Source organism: Megascapheus bottae, chromosome X, assembly GCF_031878675.1.
Source record: "Megascapheus bottae isolate mThoBot1 chromosome X, mThoBot2.hap1, whole genome shotgun sequence".
Lineage (NCBI taxonomy): Eukaryota > Metazoa > Chordata > Mammalia > Rodentia > Geomyidae > Megascapheus > Megascapheus bottae.
Window position 1 is genome coordinate 63457672 of NC_143547.1, and position 13953 is coordinate 63471624.

General features: G+C 35.2%; 1 protein-coding gene across 6 annotated transcripts in view; it reads left to right on the forward strand.

Annotated features, from left to right (window-relative positions):
- Window positions 1–13953, forward strand: part of Diaph2 (diaphanous related formin 2) — an 809447-nt gene that overhangs the window by 558283 nt on the left and 237211 nt on the right. For all 6 annotated transcript variants that reach the window (XM_090326172.1, XM_090326173.1, XM_090326169.1 and 3 more), the window contains one exon: window positions 4217–4381. In XM_090326172.1, coding sequence (XP_090182298.1) covers window positions 4217–4381 — 165 coding nt within the window. The remainder of the gene's footprint in view (window positions 1–4216; window positions 4382–13953) is intronic.

Consider the following 13953-nt stretch of genomic DNA (forward strand, 5'->3'; position numbering starts at 1 on the left):
TGGAAGGAAAAGGACATCATGAATAATGAATAATTTGCATTTACAAATATTAATTAATGCTAGTAGAATTATTCTTAATATTAGATTATAAAATTCTTCAGGGTGAAGATGAAGGCTGTAATAATCATTGCATTAATCAGTTTGTTTAGCATAGTGTCAACCAGTATCCTGCATTTAATGGCTACAAAAAATGAAATAAAAATTTTCTAAATGAAACAAACTTATGAATAGAAATGATATTGTATTGTGTTTTGCTTATAGGAACTCATACATGATCTGAAGGTTTTCAGTGCAGCCTCATACCCTTTATACCTTTTATAAATAATGGCTTTGCAGATAAGAGAAAGACTTTGAGAGTGGCATGCTTTCTACTTGTTATTTGAAAAATAAACCATTGCTCCACTTTTTCATATTTTTTCACTTTGGTACTCTGCCCATTTCTGAAATCAGTTTTTCTTCTATAAGTGCAAATTTATAAAGCTGTGTTTCACTACATGAATGTGTTTTAGCTCAGGAATAGTGGGTTGAAATGAAGGAGGAATATAAACATGTTGCCTTTGTTATCTGTGGCTTTTTTGTTATACTGCTTTGCAAATTTTGAGTTTTCTGACACATACAAATGATTTTGTAATTTGCATTGCAAATAGGTTGCAAGTGCTGACCTTTCAAAATGTTTCTGACTAGCAAGTGCCCGGAATTGTGTTGTTGTTGTTGTTGTTTTGATTTGCTTTGGTTTGCCTTGGTATTAACATGTTCTTAATAATCAGAACTATATGTGATACACTGAGACGATAAAATCAGAATGTACATCAAATATGCATCCTTTTGTTAATTAAAAAAGCAGTATCTGTTAGAATTATCTTAATTCCTTCAGGATCATTAATATCAAAATAGATTTGCAAGTTGAAAGATTTAATGTCACTTGTTAGTAGGAAAGGGCTTGTTATGTTGCTTAACGTGAATACTAATAGTTCCGTAGCACAAAACAATCATATATAGGAGGCATCTCATTTTTTAAAGTCCTGGTGTATTCCATAAGTGTCAGCTCCAAAGTAATTTTCCAGAAGTGGTCTGATTTCCCCATTGACTTTCACTGTAAAACGAGAACTGTGTTCCCATAGAAAATAAATTCGGCCCTAGGTTATAATAAAACACCTTGGAAGAATTCATAAAACCCTATGAAATGGAGTATTTCAAGACACAATTATCAGTTCCTGATAAAAAAAGAAATGTCTGCCAGAAAATATTAACTCACTGTAGTGAATCCTAAAGTGATATACCCTATAGTATGCTTTCATAATTCTATTTCTTTCCCTTCTGTGGAACTTTTCTTCTAAAATCAATAGTGACTTGTAATGAGTTTAACAAATTTCAAAATATTGATATGTATCTCAAATATTGCTGTAAATGTTTGTTATAAAAAAGACCAGAAGGAAATACTATAAAATACTCATCGTATTTAAGAGTTTGTATGCATAGTGATATATTAGTAGGGGCCATTTTTATATTTGAAAGTGGCTGTAGTTACAGGTGCTGTTATGAGTTATTTGTTAATTTTCTTTAAAGGGTGATTTAATGATTTTTTGGGGACAGTAATTTTCTAAAACTTATTACTCAAAGTGTGATTTTAGATAACTAGAATTAGCAACATCTGGAAACCCTTTAGAAATGATTATTCTCAAACATCTCAGCTGGGACTCTACAAACATAGCATGTTTAAACAAGACTTTGGGTGATTAAGGTTCAAAAGCTATATGAAATTCTTTCTAGAAGACAGCTAATTCTCAGAGCCTCAATCACTCAAGAAAGTAAACCTATCAGCAGGTTGAGTTCTGAGGATCATGGTTCAAAGGCACAGGAAAGTCCATGAGATTCTTATCTCCACCACCAAAAAGCCAGAAGTTGAGCTGTGTCTCAAGTGGTACAGCACTAAACTTGAGCAAAAACCTCAGGAAGAGCACAGGCTCTGAGTTCAAGATCCATGACCAGAAAAAAAAATAAAAGAAGCTTTAAAAATAACTACTATTCTTTCTTTGTTACTTTGTTCCCACCTGTTCCATTATTTCTCAGGAAGCCTTTTCCTCTTATTTGCTTGAGAGTGGTGCCATATCCATACTTGGTTTCTTGGCTAAAACAAAAGAGAAGTTAACAAAAGTAATGCCTGCAAATCTACTGAATGTAATTTATTTTTTGTTGGGTATTTTTCTTTTTTTCATATATTTTTATCGTAATTAATAGAAGGGTTACATGATATTTGCCAGACAGAAGGTGCATTAATTCACATACATGGATACCCTTCCACCTGTCTTGGTCCCCATTTCCCTCTTCCCCTCTCCCACCCCCTCATCTTGTTTTCCCCCCTTCCCTATCCAATTTCAAATAACCAAATACAAATATATCCAATATATCAGATTTGTAGTTTGACGTTTTTGTTTGTTTCGAGATAGAGTCTCACTGTTTAACCCTGATTATCCCAGGACTCTTTATCTCAGCCTCTTTAGTACTGGGATTACAATTGTGTCCCTCCCCCCATTCCTAGCTAACTAATAAAAGTTTCACATTATATGGGACACTTTTGAGATAAAATCCAAAAAAAATCCATGTATTGCTGTGTATTATGCTTAGATTTTATAAATAATGGATAGTTGGGAGGAAATAAGGTTGGATAAAGTGGGCATACATTGAGAGAAATCTAAAAAGTACCTTGAGCAGAATCTAGAAAAATCTATTCCGATTCTTTACTGTGTTTATTTTCCAAGATAAGAACATGCATTTTGTCCAGCTGGAGATTGGGGAACTCTGAATTGAGGATTTTTTACCTTCTTCAGAGGTAGATCAGATAATTCTTTTCTGGCTGTTTCACCCACAAAGGTGGCTCGTGCCTGTAATCCTAGCTACTCAGAAGGCTGAGATTTGAGGATCACTGTTCAAAGCCAGCCTGGGCACTTAAGAATGTTAGACTCTTATCCACAATTAATCACTAGAAAATGGAAAATGGGGCTATAGCTCAAAAGGTAGGGCGGTAGCCTTGAGCTGAAGAGCTCAAGGACAGGGCACAGGCCCAGAGTTCAAGCCCCATGACTTGAGGAGGAGGAGGAGGAGGAGGAGGAGGAGGAGGAGGAGGAGGAGGAGGAGGAAGAGGAGGAGGAGGAAAAGAAAATCCATCACTTTCTTCTACTTTCCCCTCTCTTTTTGCTTTTCACATAGGAGGTGTGTGTGTGTGTGTGTGTGTGTGTGCTTCTTTTCCCATTATAATGTCTATCAATGTTATATTTTTCAAAAAGAAAAACACTACATATATAGATTTTTTTAAAGTTTTAGTTTCTGCTTGCTTTTCTTTTATTCATAAAAGTATGAAATAGTCTTGAATTTTTGCCATAGTTCTGCCTAATCTAGAGGCTTCCAAACTCATTAAGTAGTGAAACTCATCAATTTCAACCAATTTTAACTAATTAAAAACTTATCAACTCTAGCAATTTATACTAAATTGTGCGCCTGGCCCTTCCAATTCATACATTGTGTAGTCCCAACCATTTAATTTTGTACATTTCTCTGAATGTGACTATATTTGGAATGGGGCCTTTAACGATGTAATTACTTTAAAAGGTTACTAGGTTACTTGGATGTATCCTAAGACATTATGAACTGTGTCCTGATAAGAAGAGATTATTAGCACACAGACATCACAGCTGGATAAAAAAGCAGACAAGAACACAGTAAAAAAAAAAAAAACAACTATCTTCAAGCCCAGAGAGCTATTTTGTAAAAAAAATATACAGGAGTTTGGGGCATGAAGTTTGGCCTACTGGTAGAGTGCTTGTCTAGCATGCAAGAAGCCCTGGGTTCAATTCCTTCATATCACAGACACAGAAAAGGCCAGACATGGTGCTGTGCCTGGAGTGGTAGAACACTAGACTTGAGAAAGCTTAATGGACAGTACCCAGACCCTGAGTTCAAGCCCCAGGATTAGTAAAAATTGATCATACCTGCCTTTACCTTCATTTTGGACTCCCAGCCTTTCGATGTATGAGAAAAATCAGTGAATGCTGTTTAATACACCCATTCTTGGTTTTTCATAATGGCAGTGGTAACAAACTAATAAACAAGTGTGGATGCTGTACATGTATTTATAAAAATGACGGCTTAATTCAATGTTAACATCTAATGATTGTCTCTGAAATTCTATTGGATTAGTTGTTCCTTAACACAAAGATACAACTTTACCAAAACTGCCAGAGAACAATTTGAAAAGTTATCCACTATGCACAATAACATGATAAAGCTCTACGAAAATCTGGGAGAATACTTCATTTTTGATTCTAAGACTGTGAGCATAGAAGACTTTTTTGGTGATCTCAACAACTTCCGAAGTCTATTTTTGGTGAGTACTCTATCTTGAATTATCGTAACACCTATTTTTCTTGGTTCTAATCTTCTTGAAAATTTTATGTGCCCATTGACTATATTGATTTTATACTTGAATAAAGATAATTGGCTAGCCAGACTCAAAGGAACATAGGCTCACTAGTTTCCCTCATTTGTCATAATCAGTAGAAACCTTGGGCTCTCCTAGCAGAGATTTACAATAGAACAAAACCTAGATACTTAAGGCCATATAGAATTATGGATATAGAAATAAAAGCCATATAATGAGTGATTTTTGTCCTTAATGTACTATGTTATCTCTCATCTCTTTTGCTGTCCCTTGGTTATTTCATAGTGTTACAATTCTCACCTGGTTATCAATATATTGTATACATGTGTACTTGGTTATTTGAAGTCAAATAGGGAAGGGAGGAAAACAAGATGAGGGGTGGGGTATGGGGAGGGAAACGGACCATGTCATGAGAAAGGGTATCAATGTATAAGAAGTAATGCACCTTCTATCTGGTGAATATAATGTAATCTTTCTATTAATTAAAATAAAATATATGAAAAAAATAATTGGCTGGATTGAATAATGGGAACTTAAATGAATTACCTACAACTCTAGGTTTATGTAATAAATATTATAAAAAAAACCTTTATAGACAATGAGTTATCCTGTATTTTAGTAAACCTGCCTACATATGATGTTATTTCCCACAGCTTAAAATTAATGTCTAAAATCTTATTTTACTTACTAAAGTATATATTGGGATCAATGAAGAAGTTGCTTTTGCAGCCTAAATAGGAAACTGATTTTAAGTTGACCTATGTAAATGCTTTTGAATACATAATTTGCTTTCCGAATGCGGTCTCTGGTTATTGTCTGTAGCTTTGTAACAATGCATACTAGAATTAGTTCGGATTGTGCAGTTAATGTGCTCTTTATGATCTTAGAAGAAATCATAACAAAGTCTATAATATGTAAATGTAATATTAATACAGATCCTAATCTAACAAACAAGTAGAAGGAAGGACACAGGCTATTATGATATAAATAGACAGGCATCAACAATAGTTAACATGAAATAGGCAAATGTTTGTATATATATATATACTAAAAAAGAAGGAACCTGGCAAACAACCCCAGCAGGATTGTTGTTTATTAGCAAATTCATTGTCTTCTCTTCTATAGAAAGGGGAAATACTGTGTCAGAAGGAAATGTATATCTGAAATACACTTCTGTAAACATATTAAAATGAAAAAATTCAAGAATTATGTTTGCACAAATTGTCCATGGGCAATTGGACACACCCCACTCATACATGTGCACATACACACATAATATTAGCAGTCTCCATTAGAAATGTCTTGTTTTGACATGGATCAAAGTTTGAAACCATTGGCTCTCACTTTATATGCCTTCTTTTTCTCAATACATGCAGAAGCACCACAGTAAATAGAGTAATTTTCTCATGTTGCAAAGCTTGCTTTCTTTTCTTTTTATATTTTTGTGGGTGGTGAGGAAGAAGGTGGTTCGGTGCTTGCACTCAGAGCAAGGGCACTGTCCTTGTGCTTTTTCCCTCAATGATGGCAGCTCTGTCATGTGAGACAGTGTGCCACTTTAGGCTCTATTTTTGTAATTTATTGGAGATAGGAAGCTTGCAGACTTTTCTGCCCAGGCTGGCTTCAAACTAAAAATCCTCAGATCTTGGCCTCTTGTGTAGCTAGGATTGTAGGCATGAACCAATAGTGCCTGGCACAGTTTGTTTGTTTTGAAGGCAATTCTTGTGTTATAGCCTATGTCTCGTCACATTAACCAGATGCTTACAAGAGTTATTACTCTCTTTTTTTCCAGTCCTGGGGCTTAAACTCAGGGCCTGAGCACTGTCCTTGAACTCTCCTTAAGGCCAGCACTCTACCACTGGTGCCACAGCACTCACTTCTGGCTTTTCTATATATATTCTAATGAGGAATGGAACCCCACTCTTCCTGTATGCAAAGCAAGCACTCAACCACTGAGCCAAACTACCTGCAAGAGTTATTACTCTTGTATTGTTTTTAAATTATAACTTTACCAAAAATATTATTTTTAAGAAGACTGAATTCTATGTCTTTGTATTGCCACTAATTGGCTGTGTGACTTTCAGTAAGTCCTTTATTTTTTTCTAGCTATCCATTTTATTCTTGTAGCTTTGTTTTGTTTGGTTGTAAAAAGAAAGGCTTAGGGTACTATAAGAAAAGAAAGGCTTATGGTAATGATCACTAAGAACTCCTGCCACTTTACTAGTTTGTGAGCTGTGGTCAGAATTTTAGAAATGGCAGACTTGTATGAATTATGTCTTTTTCTTTCTACTGATTTCATTGCCCATGTAGCATGATTAAAAAAGAATTTGTCACAGAGCCTTCTCATTGAGATTAGTCTGACATTCTTTTCTCTAGTTTCATGTGTACTGTACTTCCTGAGACCTGATTAGTTTTCAAAACAAGTAACCATATCCTACGATGTGCCACCAATCTCAAGTGCACTTACCTTCTGTACTTCCAGCCAACCATTCCTTTGTTTTCTTTACATAACAGTAGCACTCTCAAGTCTGTGTACAAATTCTTACCCACTCATTGACACAAGAACAAGGTATGCAATGTGTAGCATTTTTGAACTTGTGCTGATCTTGTAACCTCTTTGGATGTTTGTGTCTTCATGTATAAATTAGGGTGCTTATTACTGCATGTGTGTTTACTAGTAAGTAAAAAAAGAGGTTGTAACCTGTGCTGTGCTGTTATAGATTATTATCATTGATTTTTTTATGACTTTCAATTACTAATTGATAACCAAGTTTTTAATTGGCTAAAATTCTCATTCAGAAATCAAAGGAAGAGAATAGCCTATTTCCATGACTGAAGGAGGAAAATAAATGCAATATAATGTGCTACATTCTGCCATAGTAATGTATTAAAGTATGATATTAATAAAAAGGAAGAATCATCTATATTTGCTTGTGCTGGCTAGAAAAGCCTTCATAAAGAATTTGGCATTTGAGCAGAGTCCAGAAAAAATTCATAGGAGTTTGACAAGCAGACTTTGATAAGCATGTTTAAAGGTTTTATACCTGACCTATAAGTTGAAGACTCCTAAATCAACATCAACAACTTCAGTCAATCATTTGTGCTTACCATGTTCCTGTTTCATAGTGAGCATAAAGTGATTTCCCTCTCCTAGGGGAGGGAAGAACCCTGAAAGAGAGACAAAAATTGTAATCGCTAGAAGTTCCCATTTTCTTAGTGCTCTGTGTGTTTGGCCTCAGGGTTCTTAGCGTTAAAAGCATATTGGACTGTAGATGGAAGCAATAAAATACCAGTAGTGCTGAGAAGAAAATAAGAGTTCTGATTCATGTGCTACCAAAAATTACTTCCAAATGAGCTTAGAGTTTCATCTTGGGAGATCTGTTTGGCATGTATAGCATAAACAAAAGCACATACAAAAAATTCATCCTCAGGGAAAGATACCCTCCAAAAGATGAGGAAAATAGAAATAAATCAAAAGAATTGACATTATAAATTAAGACTTTTTTCAAGTTAACCTCATTCAAATGAATAGCAGCTGTATTATATATTATATATTGCGTTATAAATATTCTGGTAATGAAAATATCAATGGTATGAAACATAAATGTATGTTAGTTATATTGGATATGTATAATTGGAAATATTTCCAAATTCAGAAATTACATTGTCTTTCTAGTTAGTTTCTTTCAGATTTCATCAGTGTATAATGTTGGTATGATTAATTAATAACCAATTAATTAAAGTTAAATATTTTGTGGAAGAAACTCAAATTTCATATCCATGCAATTGTCTAAAAATATTTTTGTTACACTTCACTCATTCTGCTAGTTCAAATAGTTGACTATACATTCCTTTTTCTCTTTTGAGATATTTTGAATAGAATATTCAAAATCAGTGAACCTTTTATTTTTTGCCACCATACAATATATTACTTAGGCATAAAAATTAATTTCTGCTGTTGAGAAAGTGTTTGAGGCAAGTATTATACTTCAATAACTTTCATAGCTTCAAATAAATTATAGAAAACAGTTCCTTTCTCTTTTCAATCTGTCAGTTTCCTGCTGCTTCTATGTGTTTTTGTTTAGTTTTTCTAATGAACAATATGTTACCCAGGCACTCAGTAAATATTTCTTGTGTGTGCCCTCATTCTATACTTCATAGAAGAGAAATATAGGAATGATGCAGAGTAGACTTATTAGATGCATTGACATGATTTAAAACTAAAATGTTGTCATTTCATGGCACTAGTTTTTCTCTCAACAAAAAAAAATCTGTGCAAATGTTTATTTGATAAACTTTGGATCAGCTTTGAGATGAGCATTGAAATGCTCGTTCACAGGCCAAAGGGTGTTATGTATTCATGGAGTTTTATGTTATTGTTCCATTTTGCTGCTTCTATCCCCTTGATAGTTTTTAGAACCTGTCTATTTTTTTCAAGCTCTATGACACTAGTTTAGTTCTTGATTTCTACCAATTATCTACTGGACTATGGCAATAACCTTAGGGAATGAAGTCCCCAATTCCCCAAGATATATCTGAACTTTCACAATTAAAATTGTTTACAAAAGAACTGTGGTGGGGGGTTTTGGTAAAATATTGTTTACAAAAGAACTCAATGGGGCCGGGAGTTTAGCCTAGTGGTAGAGTGCTTGCCTAGCATGCACGAAGACCCAGGTTCAATTCCTCGGTACCACATACATAGGAAAAAGCCAGAAGTACTGCTGAGGTTCAAGTGGTAGAGCTCTAGCCTTGAGAACGTCCAAGCTCAGGCCCTGAGCTTAAGCCCAGGACTGGCAAAACAACAACAAAAAAAAAGAACTTAATGTCCATAAAATCTATGGTTGATTCGCAATAGACTACAGGCATTTATTTACTTTCTTTTCACACTAGAAAAAGCGCAGTGTAGAAAGTTACATGAGTTACTGGGCTGAGAAATTTTCAACACGTAGTATCAAACTAAAATAAGTGAAACTTCATGATTCAAACTTGTAATCTCAACACTTTGAGTTGCTATAGTTGGATTGATCTTACATTCAAGGGCAGTCTATGTTACATTATGAAACAGAAATATAAACAAAACCCTACAAGAAGACTAAGATAAAAAAATTAAAAAAAAAGAAGACTGAGAGGCCATTGTGTAATTGTCTTTATGCCATAATGGGACTCATAGTATGTGCAAAAAACATGGAAACAAAGACCAAACTTTGATCAGTTGTCAAAGATGTTCTTCCTTCAGTTTTAAATAACTATTCTTTAAGAGCTACCTTTCTGATAGCTCTCTGTAAGCATGTTGTCTTATGAAGACAGTTAATTTCAAGAACCTCTCATCTTTCTTAAGCCATCTTCCCCTTTCCAAGTTCTCAATCCTGTCTAAGTCTGAACTATAATTGGAAAACCAAAGTGAATATCTGTATTTAACTATACTTACAAGGATAAATTGATCATATACACTAAATTTTATTCATTCATTAAGGGTAATTTGCCTTTAACGAAATTAGAATGAATTTCTGCATAAAAACATTGTGTGCATAATTCCAGACTGGTATTTTGACACACATTAAGACCTTGGATTCACAGAGTTCATAGCATTTAAAGGAAACATTAGTTGTATATGTGTGTTATAAATCTGGTAGTTATTTTTCCCTGGAATTCTAGCAACCTGAAATATCTATTTTATGCTCTATAAGGTGATTTTTCTTTGCTTTAACAATAGGGTAGTAATTAATATTATGAAAATGACCTTGAGAAACTGAAAACTCCTGGTGTGCTTTGGTAAAAATTTAATTTTCTTGGTAAGATGCCTGTCTCCAAGTTTCATTGCTTGGGAATTCAAAGAACTATGGCCTTAGTAACAGCAATACAAATATTCCAATTAATCTTTTGCCCCAGATAACCTTTGGCAAGATTCAAGTTCTTGCAATCCCTGTTTCTACAGTATATCTGGAGTTATCTCATACATGCTAACAATGAGTCATCTATGTTCACTATTTGTTATTTGTGCATAAATGAGCTACTGAGTCCCTCCTACTCTACAAGGATTAGGATATACAGCATTGAACAAAATAGGTAAAAACCCTCTGTAACTATGTCTTGCTATAGATCTAGTTCCTTCCTGCTAGGTGTTTTCTTTGGGGTGCAACAGCTGGAGGTCATATACAATGAGAGTGCCTATATATGGGCCAAGGGTACAATCTCCTACTGCTCCAATTTCACCATTGAACCACAGTAGCATAGTGCACAGTGCATCAGTAGCCATGTTTCACAGGAGAGTTCATTAAAACAGTTCCTTCTACTTCTACTATGATCCTTTTCTCCTGAGGGGCTTTAAAAAATGTTTCAAATCATAGCTACCTGAAGGAGACCATAACACCATGAACCACTTCATTACTCTGCTTCCTCCCTTTTGTTCAAGCATCTATGTGTCGATCTTCCTTTTCCTGGAAGCCAAGGATAAATAAAATGCCAGCATATATCATTTCATGCAAATAGACACCTAAGGGCCTACCAACTCCCTCTAGTTAATCACATACACTCAGATAATTCCCTTTGAGCTCAGCTGGGACCACCCTGGCTACATAGCCTTAGGTTTATTTTGATATATTGCAAGTCTTTGAAAATAGGTGATCCATGTAAAATATATGGTAACTCTATTAAAGTAGAATATTTGACCAGAATACTTCATTCCCCAGCTGTACTGGAGAGCAGACTTTACTATGTCTTATATGGTATCATTGAATTTAAGGAAAAGATGTCAACCATCATGTCTTGTATTTTATTTGATTCTTTTCTTTGGGCCAGAAGTGAATGTCCTCTTTTTCTGATATTATTATTCCTTGCATGGGTATTATAGAAATTATATCAAGAGTAATTAAAGGAGTATGTTGCAATAGTACACATAGTTTATGTAATTTAAAGAATATCCAGATTTCCCAGCATCACAAAAATTCCTAATGGTTAAAAGATTTTAAAATAGAATACATTTTAAATTAATATTATAAAACTTAAAAATAGCAGCTGGGTGCCAGTGACTCACACCTGTATTCCTAACTCCTCAGGAGGGTATGTTGTGAGGATCGCGATTCAAAGCCAGCACCGGCAGGAAAGACTGAGACTCTTATCTCCAATTAAATACCAGAAAATCGAAAGTGGTGCTGTGGCTCAAGATGTAGAGTGGTAGCCTTGGGCTAAAGAGCTCAGAGACAGTGCTGCAGCCCAGAGTTCAAGCCCTATGATAAAAAAAAACCCACTTAAAATATATCATAAATGTTTTTTTATTTTTTTATTTTAATATTTTTTATTGTAATTAATAAAAGGGTTACATGATATTTGCCAGATAGAAAGTGCCTTTATTCATATACATTGATACCCTTTCACATGTCTTGGTACCCATTACCCTCCCTCCCACCCCCCCACCCGTCTTGGTTTTCCCCCCTTCCCTATCAAATTTCAAATAACTAAATACAAATAAATTCAATATATCAGATAACAAAGTGAGTTACTATAACAATATGAGATACCCAAGGGACAGCAAAGGAGATGAGAGATAACATAGTACATAAAGGACAACAATCATTCGTTATATGGCTTTTGTTTCAATATCCTGGAGGTCCTTTCAATTAGCTTCATACTATACGGCCTTATATCATAAATGGTTTTAAAAATATCTCTCAAAGCTGTCAGAATTGTTTATAACAAGCTAAATTGGTCTGTTTAACAAGTCTTTTAAAAATTGAGGGTATTAGCTGGGCGCTGGTGGCTCACACCTGTAATTCTAGCTACTCAGGAGACTGAAACCTGAGGATCTCAATTCCAAGGCAACCAGAGCAGAACAGTCACTGAGATTTATCTCCAATTAACTACCAGAAAAACCAGAAGTAACACTGTGGCTCAAAATGAGCTCAGAGACAGTGTCCAGGCCCTGAGTTCAAGCCCCACAATTGACCAAAAAAAATTGAAGGCTTTATAATAATCACAATGAAAACATATCAAAACCAATTCAAGGCATTATTAATAATGTTTAGTATGAATTAAAACTAGAATACAAAGTGTATTATCATTAATTCTTGCATAGAATTCTCCATAGATTTGTTTCCCACAAATAAGTCATTCCTGAATGATTTCCAAAGGCCAGCAAATATAGGAAAGTTATAAGCAATGCAGAATAAACATGACCTTTTCCAGGCTTCTTGGCATTGACCAAAGGCTTTTCAGAGATATCTATCAAAGGGTATGTGCTACAACCTCCACATGGAGATCCCTGAGATGAGTATGATTACCTTCTTGTTGAATTCTTTCTGATTCACCTGTTTTTGCTTCTTCTTTTTTGCCAGTCATAGGGCTTGGACTCAGGGCCTGAGCACTGTCCTTGGGCATTCCTCAAGGCTAGCGCTCTACCACTTAAGCCACAGTTCTGGCTTTTTTCTGTGTATGTGGTACTGAAGAATCGAACTCTGGTCTTTTTGCATGTTAGGGAAGCACTCTACCACTAGGCCATGCTCACGCCCCCCCCCCTTCCTTTTTTTGCCCTTCCTGAGTCTTGAACTCTGGACCTGGGCACTATCCATGAGCTTCTGTTGCTCAAGATTAGCACTCTACCACTTGAGCCACAGCACCACTTCCAGCTTCTTAGTAGTTTATTGGAGATAAAACTCTAACAGACTTTTCTGCCTTGAATGGCTTCAAACAGCAATCCTCAGTTTTTAGCTTCCTGAGTGGTTAGGATTACAGACAGGTGTGAGCCACCAGTCCCCAGCTCATCTTTCTGTGAATATTCATTATTCCCCTTTTATCAGAAAAAAAAGATGCCCTAGTCCCCTCTGAAGCAATTAGAGGAAAGACTGCCTGGAATTCTGTCGATGGAACCACTTTTGTCTGGTTGTTTCCTCCTTCCTTCTTCCTCCTGTTATTGATCAAGTTGTTCAGTCACTTTCTCTAAGAAGCACTCTTCCACACTTCTGTTTTCATCTACATAACACTACCATGTGCTTTTCTGCCTCCATCTTCATTTGTTTAACCTGTAATGTGTCCAAAACCATATCCTCCAGGATTTATAGTATAACTGAACTAGTATGGGTCAGGCACAGGGCTACTTATTAAGCACGTGTACAAGTGACTTAATGAATTTAGAAGGTAGTGATTGAACCAAACAAGCAAAGATTTAATAATCCAATTGTTTGCCCTCCAGATTTCCATTCTAGTGGAAAGAAATTATAATAATTAAATATGATCCATATGTAGAAAGAAGAGGTAAGCACTTTGGAGAGGCATTCATTTTGGAAGATTCAAGGAATATATTGTAGAAAAAGTGACACATAAACTGGTCATGATCACTGTTTTACTTCTGAATGACCTTTCATGTTCAAAGAAACCCTTTTCATTTTGTTCTCTCCAACATCACCTTGGTGTTTAACTTTAGTGCCCCATGCTGAGTTCAAAGGAAAAAAACAGCAGTTTTATTTCCAGACAAGCCGTTATCATCTAATTATTATGATCTAAAGGTTGTCCACCATATGGTTGGGTGA